At 31.9% G+C, this 21,752-nt stretch overlaps 2 protein-coding genes across 4 annotated transcripts in view; one reads left to right on the plus strand and one right to left on the minus strand.

The window, feature by feature from the left end:
• The window catches only part of LOC124362905 (cubilin-like), a 277,291-nt gene that overhangs the window by 33,986 nt on the left and 221,553 nt on the right, over positions 1-21,752 (plus strand). For both annotated transcript variants that reach the window (XM_046817792.1, XM_046817800.1), the window contains exons 9-13: positions 2,224-2,324; positions 2,567-2,699; positions 4,130-4,303; positions 6,245-6,400; positions 12,706-12,893. In XM_046817792.1, coding sequence (XP_046673748.1) covers positions 2,224-2,324; positions 2,567-2,699; positions 4,130-4,303; positions 6,245-6,400; positions 12,706-12,893 — 752 coding nt within the window. The remainder of the gene's footprint in view (positions 1-2,223; positions 2,325-2,566; positions 2,700-4,129; positions 4,304-6,244; positions 6,401-12,705; positions 12,894-21,752) is intronic.
• On the minus strand, positions 15,371-19,778 carry LOC124362917. Of its 2 annotated transcripts, none has more exons than XM_046817821.1 (2): positions 19,072-19,778; positions 15,371-18,242 (listed from the first exon to the last, which is right to left on the minus strand). In XM_046817821.1, the coding sequence occupies exons 1-2, from the start codon at positions 19,152-19,154 to the stop codon at positions 17,714-17,716; spliced, it is 612 nt and encodes a 203-aa protein (XP_046673777.1). In that variant the 5' UTR covers positions 19,155-19,778; the 3' UTR covers positions 15,371-17,713. The 2 variants fall into 2 exon arrangements, with proteins under 2 accessions (XP_046673777.1, XP_046673769.1); XM_046817813.1 differs by having other exon boundaries at positions 15,372-18,242; positions 19,072-19,769.

Here is a 21,752-nt window from a genome sequence, read left to right on the forward strand (position 1 = left end):
TTCCACAACATGTTATAGTTAAAATTTCAAATTATTAACATTCTTAAATAAATGGCAAATTTAAGGAAACATTGTGAGACATTATAATAATCAGTATTGGAACACAAAAGATCTTAGGTCACAGTGCAAAAATAAATGCATTTTTCTAAATCAACTAAATATTAATTTTACAACATCTCTTGAACTTTCTTATTTAGTATTGTATTTTAATGACGTTGGTCTCTTATATTTTATTTCAACCCATTTTATTTGATTAAAATTTAAAAGTTTGGGGTTTTAGTTTTTTAGACCTTGATACATTGAGTTTATACAGCATTCATGTATTTTTATTTTAAAACCATAAAATACTTATCTTTAATTGCCTTTGATTAGATGATGACAATTGAAATCGGCGAAACACTAGGGAGTGGGAGAATTATCAGTAGCTGCATCATCATGCCTCAAGTTTGGTTGGAAGGCTCAGCACTATGAGCTGGACTATGTTCCAGTGTTGAGTTTGAATAAATTAATTTCCCTTTTTAGAACCATTTGATTTTAAATTTGGTTCAGATATTTCAAATAACTATCAGTAGGTTTCGATCAATACAGCGAATCATTGAACTTTCAAATGAAATTTTGTTTGCAACTTTACCTAAATTAGCATTCAGTTAAGATTGTGTTGAGAATTGGCCTGATTAAATAATTTTTTAGTCCTAATACAACCTGTGTACATGTAACGTACATTGTTTTCCAGAATTTAATGTAATAGGGACAAAACTAACAGAGGGCTAAAACTGTCACTAAATAAACAATATTGAGAGTTTTTTTAATATAAAAATTTACCAAATTTCAATTTCATGTTACTTTTAAATTTTTATTGGCCTATAAAATAAACCCCACAACAGATTTGGAGGATTTCATACTTTAAAGGCATTCAAGGATAGGTTTCAAATAGAGTTTAGTTGGTAATTTATTATCACTTCCCAACAGAATATAGATTAAATTAAAACATGATAAATTCTTAAATTGACTCACCACAACTATAGGGTTAAAGATTCACATTTTTCTTTACTATATAAAACTCTTTCAGAATTCAACATTTTGTTTAATGAAGATTCTTGAAGAAAAAATTTTAATTTGATACAACTAAAAATAATTACATCATTTTCCAATAAAAATGTGTATTTGGTGCATGGTCTTTCATAATAAAAGATTTCATTTTGATCTCCTGACTCGAGTTAAATGAAATAAATTACTAGAGGAATGAAATAAGCTACTTGACCTTTTTTTCCTCGCTCTCGGATGGGTGGTTAGTTGCAGCAAACAATGCATGCCAAAGTTTATTGTTTAGATCAACAAGCAATAAACAGAACAATATCAAAGCACCATCCTGCCAGGCTTAGTGATAACATATAGTCTTTAACCGTATATTGATGTTTATTCATTTCTTACAAAATATACTTAGTACAAATCTCATAAATACCTAACAGATTCCAAGGTTAATTGGCTAAAATACAAAAAAGTGATAAGCGTTTTCTTACCTAATAATCTATGTTTTGTAAAGAGAAACATGTTGATTAGATATTATTATTTTATAGTAAGTATTAAAAATGTTAGTTTTTGGAGTTAATCAATAGACAAGAGTAAAGACATTTTCAAATGTATGAGAAAAGTTGCAAGAGAACTTGCGTAACTGCTGCATGATATGTAGACAAGGATGAGGTAAGCAATATTAATTACAAGAATTGTCTCTAGAGAGTTTGCAATAGCTGCTGTATCTGATTGTTGCAGAAGTCAATGCAAAATCTGATTAAACATAACAGTGATCTTGGTTATGTTCAGTGTTTAGATTTGAAACTTTTACTGCCTGACACTTCTCTCCAGTTCTTATGAACAGTTATCTGACAATGGTCGCCAGCATAGAAGTCCTTTTAGATTTGACAGTGTTATAGTCTCTCACTGCTCTCCTGAACAACAGTCCATAACTCTGGAACAACAGTCCAAACTAGTCATGAGAGATTATGGGCTCTTTTAGACTAACAATTTTTACTGTCAGGCACTGTGCAATACTCTGGGAAACTAGTGCATTTTGTTATCAGAGTAAATGTAACTTAAGAATATAAATTTAACACTATCGCTTGTGTCTTGTGGTATATTATATAATCTAACTCTGTTAATCTAAATATTCTTTTTTTAGAATTTTACAGAAAGTTTTTCCTACAATATAAATCTTGTTTGTGTCAGGTTTCTCCGGTAATGGGTTCCAGTGTGCTGACATTGATGAGTGTTTAGTGAACAATGGTGGTTGCAGCTTAGTACCCAGGGTCTCATGTATTAACACGAGGGTAAGTATAATGCTTTTGATGTTATTACACAACTTAATAATTTATGTTAAATTTTCAGGTAACACTTCAACAATAGTATGTTATGTTGCCACATTATTTGAATTGCCTTTAAATATGAATGGTGACTATCGATAATCACTTGTGATTAGTTTCTTTTTAATTTATTACATTTTCTCAATCACCTACCGTACTATAAAAATGTGGAAAAAACAACATATGTAAAAGCCACTAATTATGTGCAGGGGTCACGAGTGTGTGGTCACTGCCCTCCCGGCTACTCAGGGGATGGAACAATCTGCAGCCCAGTGGAGGGGGGAGCTTGTGCCATCAACAACGGTGGCTGTCACCCCTCTGCCCAGTGCTTCCAGAACGCAGGTAACCTGTATTCTCAACTGGTTATGATGCTTTTCACAATAAATAAAGCAAGAAAGTGCAACTTATCTCACCTTTGATTATTCAACACTTTGTGTTATTCAACATAACTCCAATATAACAAAGAATTTAATAAAGAAAAGTGAAACCAACATTGAGTTTATGTTGTCACCAACTATACCACAACTATACATTTTACAATTACAGTCAGTGCTCGATTTCTAGAATTAGAGGTGATGTTACTAGACTCCCAGGGGTTTGAGTGTATGGAATACCTTCCAGAAGAAATGAGGATCCAGAAGAATTTGGAAAACATGCGGTTTTAAAAGTATTTATAAGCACCTTTCAAGTGCAAGGGATGGTTTTCTGCGCAAACGAAAACTGCACATTTCTTACAGATAAATGTTTTAGAATGCTGCCTTCCACCTTAAATCGAGCACTGGTTATAATTATTATAGTTACAGCATTTGTCAGTGCTAATTTATGCTGTACTAATAAGATATTGCTACCAAAACTTTAATATCAAATCAAATCTCTTTATTGTTGTAAGGCAGTTACATACAGTGACAACGTCAAAAATGCTACCAAGGTATTGTCAGATTCACAGTTCAACTTGGTCTGAAAACTACTATCTAGTCTAGTTTGGGTTACAAACGTATATTACAATTTTCAATAGGCCTATTTTATAACAGCTGTGTAAAAATTGTATATAAAAAAATGTAATACTATATAGCTTAACAAAAAATGTAACAGTTTGTATATTTTTATAATATACAATAAAAAAAAAATATATATATATATATATATATATATATATATATATCTTGACATGTAAGGAAGTCATTCAAAGAATAAAATTGATTCTTCAACAACCACACCACTAACTTCTTTTTAAAAATTTGATTATTGTACATTTTAATGAGGTGACTTAACTTATAAACTTTTTTGGTAAAACAGTATGACTTTTTAAAGGTTTACTTAATCTGCAATCAACAAAAGTATAAATTACTTTTACATCTTGTGTCGTGAGTATGAACATCCATGTTAAACAATCAGTCAGGAGATTTATTAAGCATTAGCAGTAATTCTTATAGCTTTCTTATGAAAAATTAAAATTTCATACAAACAATTTGAGTTTCCCCAGAATAACAGTTCATATTTAATAATGGATTGAAAAAAGCAAAGTAAATTATTCTAAGATAATCTAGAGTGACAAGTAACTTTACAGTAATCTTATATCAAACATGATGTTTCTATTATTAATATGTCAATTGAAGCGTTATTTTCTTTTGCCCTGATTTTTCTGATATTTTCCCTCCTCCAATATTTTTACTAATTTGGTGTCACATGTGTCGGTTTAAGTTGGTTAAGCAAGGTTCCAGCCTATGTGATATAAATATGAACATATGATATCTGTCTATGTTTGTATCTAGGTATAGTGACATGCAGGTGTCAAGATGGTTATGCAGGCAATGGCTACGGTCCACTGGGATGTTCACCCTCCAACTTGGCTGTCAACCCCTGCCTTAATTTTCCTTGCAAGAATGGAGGCACATGTGTTCCAGCAGGATCTACGTTCACATGTGTCTGTCATCCTCACCTTACTGGTAATGAGATAGTAATAGTCTTGCCAATGTATGTATTGAATGGTAGTATTTTAGAAATTCAAAATATAATTTTTTTTAACACTTTAGAACCATACCGCTAATATTAAAGTACTAAATGACCTTTTTTGCAGTTGTAATATAATACCAATAAAAGAATTTTTCACCAAAAGAGTGCACAAAATGTACACTTATTACATGTATCACACCAGAACATGAAACATTTGAAGATAACAATAAAAAACAACACTTAGTTATATGGTGAATAATAAAGTACCCCTATGTAAAGCCCATGTGGGGGTCCTTCATATATAGAAACAAATTGAGAGGAAAGCATATATGAGTTGCATTGCATTTATGAAGGTGCAAAGAGAAGCTTAGAAAAATCCACATATGAATATCCCTCCTCATTACCAGTTCTCAGTAGCCTTAGTTTAGTGTTTAATCGTATATAATCAGTAGGACAATGATGCCTTGTGAACAGTGCCATACTGCGAAAACGTGGGCAAGGAACATGAATATCTGTCCTTTGGAGGATGTTATAACAGTTTGTTCCATTTAGGACCTAAAAGAGGAAATCTAAGTATATGAAGGTTATTCGAAGCTCAAGGAAGCTGCTAGAGATGAAAGTTGAAGGAAGCCTGCATCCTCTTCCAAATACTGATAGCCAATTTTTACTCCGATCATTCTTAGTAGACGCCTTCGCACAGACTCAAGAACTGTGTCTAACTTGTATAGTGACCATACTATCTTATAATATTGATACCGAAAAAATAAAGTTATGGAACTTTATCAATACTGATAAGATCCCTGTACTCTTCAATGACTGACACAGACTGTCATTCTTTTAACTTTGCCCCTTATCACAGTACATGTCATAACTGTCCTTACACCGGACACTTGATTACACCAACTGATTGAGCAAGGGAGCACAAGGGAACCAAAGCAGTATAGCTTCAAGTTCTACATTCAGACAAGCAATCATTAAACCAATACAAGGCAATTGGCAACAAAGGGTCTTTTGTTGTATCATTTTTGCCAAACAATGGTGAGTGTTTAAACACTACTACATTCCCTCAAAATCCACATGAGTTCTTTCATTGGTACTGTACAAAATTCATATACTCCACTGTTAGCATATAAATGTTTTCAAGTCTTTTTCTTTTATTTAAGGGTGTTTCAAACAAATTTAAGTAGTTTGTTTCATAAGATGTTTGTTTCACTGTAACAAATTTTTAATAAGCAGAGAAAAACTGTATTCATAATTGTCGAATTAAAAATAAATCTCTTCAATTTATGTATTCTCAAGCATTTTACTTAAATAACTGAATCTGTCTTTCAGATTGTTACCCTAAGCTAAAAGAAGAGTGTCCAAAGTTTAGGTACATCTAGAATGTACAGAACTTTTTGAAAGTTGATTTTCAATGTCTTAATCACAAAAAAATTAAATCATAACAAAGATATCTATTAGTCAAACATCCTGAGAATAATATTTCATGTTAAATATTTCATTATTAAAGACATAATATATAAACATTAACATATATAAACATAAAAATATTTGTTATGAACTTTTGTATTCTAATTTACACAGTCAGAATCATAATAATTGTAGTAGAATGTTTGGAACTGTCTCATTTTTTATATTAACAAATACATTAATTTTATTTTTGTTATTTCCTAAAAAATTGCAACAAACGTTATAATTTGGTGGTCTGTTTTCATTTAAATGCCCATTATTTCTGGGTTTCAAGTACAAAAATGCTTAGGCAATATTTTAAGAATAGATAGACCCTCAAACAAAAAAGTCTATAGATATATTTATGTACCTATTGATATATTTTTTAATTGAAAAAAGTAATAAATAAAAACAAGTGTATCTTACCATTTCAATCCATTAATATTGTAAAATGAGTTTTGAGCAATGACCTGTGTGATGTCCAGGAGCTGACTGCAGTGTTGTCGTGTACTCCAGTTGTAGCCCCAACCCCTGCCAGAATGGTGGGTCGTGCCAAGTACACACAGACCAGGGAGTAGCTCAGGTCCATTGTACCTGTGTTAGAGGTTTTGAAGGAGCTAGATGTGAGCAGCAGTCAAGTTGTGAGTCAAATTTTTATTATCTGTAATTATTTAATGATTGAGTGTTGCAGAGTTTGTTTTTATTTTTGCATTAACAGAAGAATACTTATTTTAAGTGTTTAATCTATTATTATATACTTACTTTGAATTAATTAATTATAATTTTTATTACTATGTACATAATATTATAATATTAATCTTTTATTTTTGAATTATAATATGTACACATATTTATATACTGTTCTCTGTGGCCTATCTGTTGTGGCATCCTTCATCTCATTTTGTTTTCCATATACAGTTGTAAAAAATAGAAAACAAAAACATGCAACAAATATCATTTTTCAGAATAAAGATTTAAATTTTATTTCCAAAAATCAATATGTATTTTTTAGGTGCTGTCGGTGGAGGAAGAAGAAGAAGAAAATGGGCCAAAGGAACAGCCAGTACAAACGTCTTCAAGAGAGAAGAAGAAGCTCCTCATTTGTGCCGATAGTCATGGAAGAGACCTAGCTTGGAATCTAAACCAAACTCAACACACATATGAAGCTGTGGGTTTTGTTCGACCAGGTGGTCGTACAGGTCAAGTTTTGGACAACCACAACATCGAGGAGGAAAAATTGGGGAGAAGAGGATGGACTAGTGATTCTTTGTGGGACCAATGACGTGGCAATAAATAATGCTCAAGATGCAATAAAAAACATTGAGTTGGTGCTAAATAAAATAACAAGTACTGTTTCCAAAATCGTTGTGTAGTAGATATACCAAGGAGGTATGACTTGGTGGAATGGTCCTGTGTTAATCAAGAGGTGAAAAAGACTAACTGTGCCCTTAAAGAAATGTGTAATAAATTCAGAGAACCGTGAGTTTGGTGGAGGTTAGTAGAGCTGAAAGACACTTGCACACCCGTCATGGTATGCATCTCAACAGAAGAGGGAAGATGTGGCTAGCACATCAGATAGCCAGAGTCCTGGACAGCAAACAGGAGCAAGAGACTTATAATGTTTCACCAACTCTTAGGACCGGCTCAGAGGAATCAGTAGCTGACGCCATGATGACGACGGAGATCAGCACTCCAACTACCGAGGACAGTACAACGTCATCGGGAAACTCTCCGCTCCAGACACCAACCCACAACCGGTAGGCCTACCCCAGTATTGCTCCAGGGACTTAAGTGTATACCATTTGAATGTGCAATCTATTAGAAATAAATAGAGGCTCTAGAATTATGGTTAGACAAATATTGTTTTGATATTTTGACAATTAATGAACATTGGCTGGATAAAGAAGAATCAACACTGTATATACCAACTGGTTATACCTTAGCCAGCATTTTTTGTAGAAACCCCACCATTAAAAAGAGGTGGAAGCTCAATTTTTGTAAAGAATTGTAATTTGACTTTAAATTGTTAGATATTGACAAGTTTTGTGTTGATTTACTCCTTTGAGGCAGCTGCTATAATCTTGTCAAAGATTAATGTCATTGTTGTAACTGTTTACCGTACTCCAAATTCTGATACCAACCAATTTTTCCATAGTTTAGAGTTTATCGTAGAATTTTTTAAATGAAAAATTTGCAAATTTAAAACTTATTTTAACTGGTGACTTTAATATAAATATTAACAATAAATCTAATTAATGTAATTGTTTTCTGAACATACTTCGCTCTTTGAATTTATACACTGTTTAAATGAGCAAAACACTAGACAAGAAGCCTGCTTGGATAATATAATAACAAACCTTAATGAGTCAAACATAGTACAATGTCAAGTGTTAGATCCTAATTTGTCTGACCATGCTGGTGTATCTGCAGTGTTTTTTGACTTGATCATAGTTGACAACAATAGTGAAAAAAGTTTCATTTTTGTTAAAAAGAATGCTTTCTGCTAATTCAGTCTTAAAGTTTAAGAACAACTGTCACAATTTAACTGGTCACAACTTACGAAAGTGCACCAATGTTAACCAAGCTTTTGACTACTTCTTATTTATTTTGACAACTTCTCTTGAAGAATGCTGTTAAAACTAAAAAAAATAAAAAAAGTAAATTTAAAAGGCCAAAAATCACATGGTTCACACCAGAGTTAAAAAAATTTAGAGATTTTATTGTTACCTTATATGATAGATATAAGTTATCGGTAGGAGGGAGAAAGTGAACAACTGCATAAAAACGTTTATAATGAAGCAAAAAAAATTATATAAGGCTAAAATTTTAGAAGGCAAAATATCTGCGAATGACGATATATATAAAGAATTCTAAGAATAAATGTAAAGCTGCTTGGAATATTATAAAGCTTGAGACCAACCGTTCTAAAGTTAGTCAAGAAGTACCTGTTAATACTAATGATTTTAATGACTATTTTATAAGCTCTGTTTCACTTACACCAACAAATAATGTTTTAAGCATATTGAGTTTGTTGATGATTAATTATTTTAAAGTTGTAACGGTGGGGTCAGTTGTTTTAAGTGGCAAAGCATTGATAACACTAAGGTGTTAAAGTGTGTCTCAAAGTTAAGTTCGTCCCAAAGTGAAGATTATTATGGGTTCTCTAACAAAACTTTTAAAAGAAATAATCGATGTGTACTTGTAGACCCATTAACTTTTTTGTTCAATATGATGTTGGAATATGGTGTCTTTCCTGAAGCATTAAAAGTGACCAAAGTCATTCCAATTTATAAAAAGGTGAGAAAATCACATCCTTCCAGTTATCGGCCAATCTCTTTGGTACCTATATTTAGTAAGGTTTTTGAAAGTTGTGTAAAGGACCAACTAAGTTTTATTTTTTACAATAATAATTTATTATGTAAAGATCAATTTGGGTTTCTTCATCCCAAACTTAAACACAACCAAAGCCATAGAAAGCAATAGTAGAAAACGTTTTAGAGAATTTTGAAAATAAATTTTTGTCGTCTGCAACTTTAATAGATCTCACAAAAGCATTTGAGACTCCATCTCTCATGAACTGATTGTAAGTAAATTCAATAGCTATGGAGTTAGAGATTCTGAACTACAGTTAATTTCCTCTTACTTAAGTAATAGAAAAACAAATGGTTGTAACAGGCTTGGAACTATCTGATTTTAAAACAATTCAAGTTGGGGTACCGCAAGGATCTGTTCTGGGTCCTTTTCTATTTATAGTTGCTGTGAATGATTTTTCATTCAATGTGCCATGTAAAGCAGTACTATATGCCGATGACACCACTCTTCTGAATCAAAGTAAAGATTTGAATGGGTTATTGTTAGAAGAAAATAATTCAATGATAGCAGCTCAGGAATGGTTCAAAGTCAACGGGCTACTTGTAAACAGTAGTAAAACTGAAAATATTGTTTTCTCATTGAATAAACTTATAAATGAAGGTACTAAACCCGTTAAACTATTAGGATTATATCTAGATAGTAGGCTTAGCTGGGAATGTCAAATAAATCACTTGTGTTATAAAACTATCTAGAGTTACTTATTTATTAAGAAAAACTAAAAATTGTGTTAGTTTACCCAATGTTAGTTGCTGCTTACTATGCCTTCTTTAAATTCCCATTTATTATATGGAATAACACTTTGGGGCAACAGCTCACAATCACTAAAAGTGTTCATAATGGCAAAAAAAAAGCTATTAGGATAATGGCAAATATCTCAGGTAGAGAATCATGTGTTCCATATTTTAAAGAATTCCAGATAATGACTCTTCCATGTATGTACATATATTTTAGCTTAGTTAGTGTTAAGGAAAACTTAAATAATTATAATTTTAGAAATGAAGTTTCACACCTATAATACTAGACAAAATTACTTACTTGATTGTATTTCTATAAAACTAGATAAAATCAAAAAAAAGCCATGTGTTTATGAAAATAAAATTATTTAATAAGTTACCAAAAGAAGCATGGTCTGTAAAACCTTAGCAGATTTAAATTTATTCTGTCAAAATGGTTGAAAGAAATTTGCCTTTTACTCTGTTAGTGATTTTTTGGCCTGTGGATATTAGTACTTTCTTTAAGATTTTAACTGTATTTTTAAATGTCATCCTTGTTTTTTAATTTATTTTGTAATTTTAATGTCTATGTGTTATCTATTTATTTATATAGATATATATTTATGTCTATGTTTATTAAACAGTCAAGATATTTACTCTTTAGAAAGATGCTTAAATATATAATACATTTCTAGACCTTATGGTAAAATATAAATAATGTTTATTAACTGTTTATTTATTTTTGCACATGTATATATTTTTTTTTTTTTTTGTAGAAATTGTATTAAGATGAAACTGGTATTTTATTTGACTTTTGTTCTATTGCCATGTGCTTAACGACAATAAAATTCTTGATTCTATATATCCTTCACCAAAATACCTCTAGGTATTTAAATTCCCTTATCTTTTGAAACTTAAAGGTACTGAGTATTTGAGTAGAGTAATATGCGCACAAATTGATATACTGTTCTCTCTGGTGCATCTGTTACAGTCCTCTTTATATTTAGAACAACATTAAACCAAGCATGTATATATACATAGCTATTATATACCTTTTTTTAATTGAGGTTGAATTGATATTGTGAAAAATAAAGTTCTGTCTTTCTGTCCATTATCAAAATTTTCTTGTGTATGTCCGGACCCCCTGTAACATGAGCAGTGTAATTTTCTTGATTATAAGTTATACAATCTTTTCTCTAAGGGTTCTATCCAACCTCTTAGCATAAATTTGAAAGTTCTATGACTGATATTCAGAGCTCTATCTCCAACTTCCATTCAATCACACAGACCCATAGGTTATGTAGGGCTGAATTATTTTGACCTGAGGAGTGAAGAATCCGCTGCTCAGATATTCTGAAGGATCCATCTCTCCACTTAAGGATGTGCAGAGCTAGCTATATTTTAAAGACTCAATCTTATCCTTTCTCATTACCAAACTGGAACTCTCTTGCGGATGATGAAGATATCTGTTCTGCTCACTGTATTCCAGCCATATTTGAACTCTGTCATTTAGGCAATTGATTTCTGGATTGTAACAATAGAGTTTTTATTTTGAAAGAAAGTAGGTTTTCTTTGTTTTTGGATCCAATCTGCATTATTATCAACCTCAATTTTCCCTGGCTCTTTAGGAAAACCTGTCTATACTACAGCATGTGTATCATATTTCCCAGCATTCTATCATCTGAATACTTCCGTTGTAATTTTTCACCATCGAGACTGAATAACCTTGCTTCTAGTTTTCTAGGTGTCATCTTATTTCCATGCTTTATTTATCATTAACATTTTAGCTACTCTTTTATTTTCATAAAACTTTCTACTCCCAAACACTTAATCTTTGAATCTTGATTTGTCCCCTAACTTTTGATTTCTAGTTCTTAGATTTCTTCAACCAATCTCTATCCACAATAACCCAAACCATCATATATGTGGATTTTTGAGATATTATATTTTTGACTTTTTGAATCTATCATATCCTTCCAAACTTCAGTTTCCTTGATTATTTAGTTCCTAATTTTACAACATAATTAAGTTTTAACCCCTTTTCTTTGAAATATTCAAACCTCTTAACAGCTTTTGCTAAGCTAATTTGTTGCTGACTTATGTCAAAAACGAGCCATCGACTATTTAATCTGTCGTGACCCATTTTATTGTGATCTGTGATAGGTGGCGATTCGACTAGTAGAAAGTAAACAAACAATGGCGAAATAAATAACAGTATGTTTGCCGCTGAGTATTTGAGTAGAGTAATATGCGCACAAATTGATATACTGTTCTCTCTGGCGCATCTGTTACAGTCCTCTTTATATTTAGAACTTAACATTAAACCAAGCATGTATATATATATATGCCATACTGGTTGGTTTTTATTGAGATGGGTAGATTGCTTTTCCCATTCAGAAAAAAACTACTGAACTGACATTTACAAAAGTGTGTGCAAATATGTGTAGATAATCTATACAGTATAATGTGTGAAAAAATATTGTTCATAAATTTTATTAATTTAAAAGGCATGTCAAACAACAAAACACCATCAAAAAAAGTTTTTTTATTTACAAATTCTTAGCTAAAAATAGAAAAGTTAATCTTTTCTTAAATTTTACTTACTAAATGTTCTTATTTTCATTTTTAATAAGCCATTAGCGGTTAATCCCTGGGTCATTAATCCTCTCATGTCTCCTCATAAATAATATCTAAGAATAGAATTTTCGATGTAGTACATTATATATATATATATATATATATATATATATATATATATATATATATATATATTTACAGCAACCAATATACCAAATTAATATTAAAAAAGAAACAATGGAAAAGCAACGTTAAGATTAACGCTTAAAGTTTTTGTGTTCCAGTGTGTGGAGGTATATTTTTTCAAGACAGTGGCGAGCTGGAGTTTCCAGTGGAGAGTGCTGCCCAACGCTATGAGAGCCATGATGTTTGTACCTGGTTCATTACAGTATCTTCTGATAAATCTGTTGAATTAACTTTTACTCACCTTGTCTTCGAATCTCCTGAAAATTGCAACGATCGATATTTGAGGGTAAGTTTTTGTTATCTGTTTCAATGTTTTATTTTTAGGCATTTTATTTTATTTGTGATTTTCTAATCCAATGGTTTTTGTTTTATTTTTGGAATGTTTCACCTGATAAAGATGAAAATTGTCCATATATTTTTATTCTTGATGGTGAAGTGGCCACGAGAATCCTCATGAAGCTGTTTACAGATAAACTGTCACTAATGTTGTCAATTGCTAATTTGTATACTGTGCATTTTTTGTCAAAACAAATTTTCAATGAACAACACAGAGTATTTTTTATACATACATGTGTTTGTGATAATCTCGAAACAATGTCACTCTCTTTACTTTTCTTTGGAACTCACTGATTAGTGTAACCGTGGTTATTAAAGATGTACATTGTTATAGTTTTTATAATAACTTATTTAAGTTATTTGTTTAGTAAAGATTTATATTCAATCTTATAATGAATAGGATAGGACAAAAAATAAACTCTCAAATCAAAGTATACTACTATACATATTGCAAATAAACTTTTGTATGTAACTGTAATATTTTCTGTCAATCATCTTTGGGATGTAATTTTGCCTAAAATTTAAAAGCATGTTTATTTTATGATATTTTAAGGTGTTTATGATTTCTATGCATATGTATTAGCCTAAGTGCTGTTACAATTTGCAAATAATATAGGAAGATTACATAAAAAAACTCAATATGGTCTACAGATTGTTTGTTCCAAATGTTAACACAAGGTAGGAGGACACTAGACCATGTGTCATGTAGCAGTTCACTGATTTTCGAGTTATAGGTGATATCTTAATGACATCCTGGCGTGATATGATTCCTCTCACTGTCTGAAAAGCTGCCTTTACAAACCTAGGTCCAAAAAGTATTCAAAAGTATCTGCAATAATACCAGTAGGACTGATGTCCCCTTAGACCTCCCCTACTATTTGAAGACAACCATTGTTCAAAACCATAGTTTAAAACTGTTGAAAACTATAAAAATCTAGACATACAATATACATAAATACATATAAAAAAATGCTGTCTTATCTACAAACTTGTATAAGAATCATGCCTTTATTTTCATTTTGATGATTTTTACTCTGAGATTCTGTAAAAATCATTATCTTAACATATTTTGTATTAAACACTGAGGTACACAACAATTTAAACTACTATTTTTAATTCAAAGATTTACAAACAACAGTTTAAGTGAAACTGGCAGAAACAATAAATGACCTTTTCCAAGGTCTATATTTGTTCAGCAATGATGTCTAGAGATGTCCATTTCAATGTTACTTTATTATCAGATTCATTGTTTATTCCTATGAGAGCTCTACACTATTTAAAAACTAATTTATTGGTACGGTAGGCCTACATAGTTTAATAAATCTTATCAGCATACTCAGATTTTATATTTTCAACATAAAAAAATTACAACATAACACAATGTAGATTAACAGAGAAAAACAGAAAATAAAGTTTCACCTGCTGTATTTTATGTACATTATTTTATTACATTCATTATGTCTTATATTAAATGTTAATACAATTTGTACAGTTATTTGCAATTTGTTACGATACTTAGGAAAACTGTAAAGTTTTGCATGTGTTATTAACTCTATAAGATTTCTATGTTCTTAAGACTTCATTTTAAAAATATGGTTGAGTTGAAGTATGATTTTATTTGATTTTGATTAGATGCGAGAAATGTATGTACATCTTATAAATAAAAATGAATTGCAAAATTTGTTGCTAAGCGCAAATCTTGATAACGGCTGGACCAATGCGGACAATTCTTTTTGTAAAATGTCCATTGAAATCTGAGGAAGGTTTGTATGAAGAAAAAGTTAAGAAAAGTTACCTGGAATATTTTGGAATTCAGAAAAAATTGTAGTTTTTACGTTTCATAATTCAAATTAAACCGGCACTGAACTGCTGTTGACAGCTATAGTTCGACAAACTTTCTGAAACACCTATTTACATTTAAATTTTATCAATAATAAGTAAACAGTGCTTGATCGGTAGTGTAATGCAGATAGTAAATAAAATATTAATATGTATATATATATATATATATATATATATATATATATATATATATATATATTTTACTCCAGATTGCGCCAGTCACGAATTAAAATCATCTAATGCATTAAATACTGTTATAAAACTAACCTTAATGAACAAAGTTATGAATGTTTTTATGTGTTACTTTAAACTGGTGGGCTTACTTGACATTATGATATTACATTTTAACAATGGCTTATGGAAAAACAGAGAAATGAATACTAACATGTCTCAACGATTCATTCTTTTCCTGGCTACAGTCAAAAAAACAAGTGTAACGCAAAACTTAATTAACGATCATTTTGGAATGTTGCAAAACTTTAATAAGGATTTTCCTCTTATACCGAAAATACATAGTAAGTAGATAGGACTTCCCCGTAGGTCAGGGGTGCCCATCTCCCCCAAAGGCTATGGCGCATTCCCCCCCAAAACATTTACCATTCATGGGGGTGTATAAATTATACAGTATAATTATTGTCAATTTTTTTAATAAAATGTATAAACAACACATATGCCATACAAAATAATAAATCAATGTACAGTACTATAATTAAAAGTCAAAATGGCTAGAGGTATTTCAAAAAGGTAACTAACTTGATGAACTTAACCCTTGATTACCCTTGATGGCCTTTGTAAAGCAGCAGTTTTTTCCTGTTCTCACTTGAAATGCCAAATTTGTCTATGATCTCACTGTTTGGAATTGATTGTAAAATATCCTTTTCGGATGCCAAAACCAACATATCAGACAACCAGGTATCACCCATACTGCTTCTCAATCTATTTTTAACGATTTTAAGTTTGCTCATTGCTCTTTCAGCTGAGCAACTTGTTGCTGGCAGGGCGAGAATTATCTGATACAATGATGTCAAATATGGAAACCCAGATATGTTCAATAAACAGCGATAGGGTCTTATAAAGCCCTTCTTGATCCATTGATCAAGATATCGTTGCTTTGCAATTGTACTTGTACAATCCAATGTTTCATCATAAGAATCTTGGGTTTCAACTTCAACTTCGTCATTGGTTAGTTTGTCATTTTTGTATTTATCATCTTTTGAAGAAAGGACATCTGACAGGTCAATATTTTGATAGCTGCCTTTGTATAACTGGCTGAAAACATCAAACTCCTCACAAAGTTTCTCGGTATCCAATCCATAGTAACCACACATATCACTGACAATGTCTGGGTTTAGGGTGTCGTCCCCAGTGTTTAGCAGCTTTTCGTGAGAAAAATTAGTCATTTGCTGCACAAAATTTAATGACCTTTCAGGAAAACGATCATGTAGTTGTGTGATCACGGAATCAAGCACTTTAAAGAAGACTTCTGTCCTCAGTTTTGCCATAGGATCTAATATTATTTCATCAATGGCAAGTTCGTCCATGAATCTTTTTATCTTTCGGATTCGTTTGTTTGAAGTTTTCTGGAGATAGTGTTCTTGAGCAAAATGATTAATACTGCCCACCATTTTTTCCCATCCCTTGTCGGTTCTCATAGATTGGAGTTTAGAAATAGTTTCAGACACCACTGTCGGAATCATTCCATAGTCAATAATTTTAGACTGTAAACAAACAGTCACTGGTGACAGAATTTTGAATAGTTCGGCAGCAATGATCATAACTGCAGCAGATTCATAATCAAATAGTGCTTTCAGAAGTCCTTTTGCTGATGTTCTTGAGTCCGTTTCAGATTGAGTGTTATCAGATATGTCTTCCAGGGTTTCTCTTAGGACATCATAGCAAGTTATAATGGTTTTTACGGCATCGTTTTTGCTTGACCACCTTGTCGTATTTACTCTTTTCAAACACTTTTTTCTAGCCTGACATGGACCTTTTTCTAACTTCTCTACGAAGATATGATGTCTTTTATGTCCAGACATGAAATTGTACAATTCTTGTAGAGTGGGCACAATTCCATTGATTTTTCGACAACTAAGGCAAATCTATGCGAACAACACCAAATGTAGAATGTTTTAGGGCATTCCTTGAGGACAAATGATTTGACCCCACTAAATGGACCACGCATGTTTCCCGCACCATCCATGCTCTGCCCAATCATACCATTCTTATGAAATCCAATTTCCTGGAGAGTTTTTAATAGCTCAATTGATAAGTTTTTGCCAGTTGTGTCTCCGCTAGTAAAAACGTTAACAATCCGCTCTTCTGGCTTCACATTCTCTTTGATTTCTCCAAATGTATCTGTGATCGACATATCGAATTAGCACTGCGAAAGTGTGCGTTCCTTCTTGCTAACATCTTGTGTGGAGTCAAGAATTAAAGAATACGTATTAGTTTCATTAACATGATCCACAATTCTTGAAACAACAATTCTATTCATGACATTTATTAAATCAATGTTTCTGTAACTCAGAAAATTAGGACCAAGTTTAGTTTTATTTTCTTTTGACTTATCAAGCTTCTCCAAATAAACTCTTGCGTCTGGGTTATACTTAGCAAGCAATCGAGATAAATTTACTAGTTTTCCGTTTAGGGACTCTTTATTTCGAAAAGCCAACATCTCCTCGGTCAGATACCGACAGCAGTCTATAACGACCGATAGAACCTCACGGTGATGACTGACTAATTTATCATTTAGCTCAGTCAAATCAGTATCAACTCTTTTTTTGGATATCCATTGCAATCTACCAATTTGAGAAGAAATATGGATTTTTGATTTTTCATGAAGTTCAATATCTCGATCTCCTCTATGATCCGTCCAACCCCTATAACCTGTGGTACCCCAAATTGTTCTTTCTGATGGCAAAGCAAATATCAAACAATGCAAACAAAATACAGCATCATATCATGTCTACTGTTAACAAGCCACTTCCTATCTTTGGTTGTTCCATTAGGTAAAAGACTTTTTTTAACTTTTGGGTTGAATTTTCTACCAGATGAGGAAGGAAAATCTATTATACTTAGGTCTTGCAATTCCAGCTTTAGTGCTTCGTTAATTATTTCAGCAGAGAGTCTTTTGTTTGCATAAAATGCTGGATCTGTAGGATCGATTGTAGAGAATTGAAGTTCGGTGAAAGTAATAGGTTCAGGTATCTTCTCTGTGGGTATGTTGTCCTCTATATTTTCTAAAACTTCGTCTTCTTCTTCTGGTGTTGACATTGGCAGGCTAGTTTCCATTGAGGACGTTGGAAGTTCAATTTCTTTATCGTGAACAAGTATTAGAGGCGTATATTTAGATCCATCTCCTCTTTGGTGACACTGCAGCTCAACTTCTTCATCGTTGCGGTCTTGGACAGCTGATTTTCCAGAATGTGGATTGTCTTCTAGCCCAGGCACCACCAATCTAAATATAGAGAAATGCCTTCACTGTAAACTTTTATATCAATAATCTGCTAGTCAAAATTTAGTAAAATCTATAAACCCTTTTTTCAAGTACAGATTAATTAGAACTGTTTATTGAACTGAGTTTATTATCAATAATATGTCACATTCTGCTACACTGAACAGGAGATAAACGAACACCCATAAAGTTATATATTTTTAGAGAAACCTCTTTTGTCTCAGGGCACCTCAAAATGGTAATATCATACTAAAGTGGTAAAATATATTATGACAAAATGTTTTTTCTAAAGATAGCAACTCCTTTCTAAGTACAAAGAGTGTTAATAGGGTTGAAGGGACAAAGCAAAAGCTGTAAGCTGTAACAATAACAAGTAAAACGATCTTGATATTTTAATTACAAAAACTCTATAGACCAGTAGGCTTATACATTATTAAACTAAATTGAATTTGAATTTTTATTTCATTAGATGCTTTTGCTTATAACGTATTGGACCATTATTACTTTAATATTTGGCTGATAGTATGTTTGTAAATGTAAAATGCTAATATTTACATATATTTAGCTTGTCACCATTTCAGGCAAGCCTCATCTCTTCAATACAGTATAATATTTATTTGCATTTTGAAGTTTTTTTATCATTTGTTAGTCTTCTTTTATAAGCTTTGTCCTTTTCTATGGCCTTCAAAGCCTTAATTAATTGTTACTTAGAAAGGTTTTAATGTTTTGAAAGCTTTAGAAGTGAGTCATTAATAGAGCATAGCCTATATGTGTTTACTCCCTGCTTATAAAGTTGAACAAACTAAGATATGACACTGTAATGTTGCGGTACCTTTCAATAGCCGATGATTGCGCAGAAGTTGATGGTTGAGGTTCGTCGTCCATAGTTAAAGTAGAACGTTCTCCACGTCCCATGTAGCGTATCTAAGGTCCATCACCTTCTTTCTCCTCTGTTATTTTATATTTTATATCAATATTGTTTTTGAACTTATAGAGGTGTTTCTTTTTACAGTGTTCTAGCCACTTGTCACGGCGGTGGACCGTATTGCACATTAGTTCCAAACACATATTTGAAAGCCTTTTTTAATTTACGAGGCATTATTTAATTCTAGAAAACAAAAAGTTATAGTTAGCACAGAAATACAGTATCTACTTAATACTAAACTCGTATAACAAAACGAAAGAGAAACGCACACACGACATTCAAGTGGACACTACGTTCGTAAGGACACTAATTATTGTGTTGTGTTGAGGTTATGTTTACACACTACACTTGAAGACAATGCGTGACTGACTGAGCACTGGGCGGCGCGGAAGGGATGAGGTGCGTGGACTTCCCCTTGACAACGACCTTGGCAAGGTGGGGGCGGGGGTCTGTTGGTCTAAAAATAGAACTACTGCATTCGCCTTGTTTGAATTGCAAAGTTTAATTTGCTTTTATTTATTTTTTTTGCCTCTCATGGCTTTAATTTGTTAAAACTACTGCAAACTTGTACATTTTTTTTTAACTTTGTAAATAACGTATCCGAAACCCGCTTTTTAAAGTTCCCCCCAAAATTTTCATTCCCCCCCAATTTTTGTTTCAATGGCGCAACTCGCGCCATTGCTCCCCCCCGTGGGCGGCCCTGCCATAGGTTGTAATAGGCTTTTCAGTCTTACTTATATGTGTATTTTCTTCATCAGGACAAGGCAAACTCAACTATGTCAACACGATTTGGACCAAAATAGATTCCCGAGAACTAGATAATCGAACGTATATAGTATTTTGATCAAGACAATATGGCAAGCTAAACTGTGACGTAGTAGGTAAGTGAATTTAAACGGTCTTAAGTAGGGACTATTTAACCGAAATAGGCATTTCGATCCTATGTAAGTATATATATTTTTTCTTCATCAGAATAACAAGGCAAACTCTGCTATGGTACTGGAAATATCTTAGACCTGAAATATATGACAAGGACTGGAAATATACGCTTTTTGACTGAAGTAAGTTTTCAAGACCTGTGTGATTTGAGATTTGTGTTTTCTTGATCGGGATGACAAGGCAGATTCAGCAGTGACATTATGTATATAATTAATTAAAACCAGAAATGTTCCTACACGTGTCTAACATGATATAATAATTAAGTTAAACTCTGATACGATTTACCATGAACTTAAATAATATCTTCCTGATGTATACCTATTTTACATTGTAATAGCTTTTACTAAGTAATATAATTACTTCGGTTCTAAAGATTGCGTGCAAAGCCACAGGTAGCAGCTAGTATCTAAATATATAAAAGAAAGTCGTGTTAGTTACACCCTTTATAACTTGAGAATGGTTGGACCAATTTTTATGATTTTTGTACTTTTGGATTTGTCTTTGTTGGGAATAGGATAATAAGTATTAAAATGTCATTAAAGTTCAAAGGATTCCTCCCCACTGGCCTCTAAGAGTTGTGGAAATACTCATTAGAAATGCATTGCAGCAAACATATGTTATTATGTGAAAGAGCCTGTTAAAATTTAATCAGCTCTTCTTTGTAGACATATATAATGTGACAAAACAATCATATGTTTATTTCATTTAATTACCAAATTTCTTAACATTTATAGTTTGAAAGCATAGAACCAAGCTTAAAAGTAACAACACATTTTATTTCAACTGTTTCTGCACCCGCTATTGAGCACAGAATTTACTATTTAGATAATACAATTCAAATTTTAAGTAAAAATACACCTTTAACTGTAAAATATAGCTAATATAAACTATGCCTGTGCTTGACCAGTAGAGTAATGCAGATATCAAAATTACTATCTCACATTGGCTACAAGTATAAAGAATGTTATAATACCCATCTTAGTTTTTTTTTTACTGAAGTATGGTTCTCAGAACGGTGTGTGTGTACATATTTTCTTGAGTGGGAGAAGCTCAATCATGGCATCGGAAATATAATCAATTCGATCCAGAAGTGCTCATACACACACAAAGCCTAAAATAAAAACCATACAAAATTTCACTTAACATATTAAGCTCTTAACCATGAACACTTAACCATATGTACTTTAAATATGCCTACTTCCATTTCAAAATTACATTGAGCGTCTTCACTTATTACATCGTATGTGCGTTAACTGAAAGCTAATGACTAACTTTATGACTCCTGTCCATGCTGGGCTAATATAGTTCAATTATATACAAAAATCATAGAATTTTGGAGAGAAATTTGAGTTATTTCACAGTTGTGAATAAAGACCATTTTAAAATTTAATTCTTTGATCCATAAAATTTAAATGGATCATGAGTTTGGAATATCTTTTAGTGACTATCATTTATCTCAGGAGAGTAATAACAACATTCAAAAGAAATATGCCTCCTATGTTTTAGTTTTTCATGAGGAAATTGCGTGTGAAACCTTGGGTAACTATTAGTATCTAATATTTTTAGCAAATTGGTAATACAATATGGCAGGATACAGGGATTTGTTCATTTGGAATGCTGTTAATGATACTGATGGTTATGTTTATTTC

This window comes from Homalodisca vitripennis, chromosome 1 (assembly GCF_021130785.1).
Source record: "Homalodisca vitripennis isolate AUS2020 chromosome 1, UT_GWSS_2.1, whole genome shotgun sequence".
NCBI classification, from domain to species: domain Eukaryota; kingdom Metazoa; phylum Arthropoda; class Insecta; order Hemiptera; family Cicadellidae; genus Homalodisca; species Homalodisca vitripennis.

What these genes read in the sequence shown, in the direction of transcription:
- LOC124362917 (XM_046817813.1), bottom strand. Translation starts at nt 16,821, where the DNA reads ATGTCTGGACATAAAAGACATCATATCTTCGTAGAGAAGTTAGAAAAA.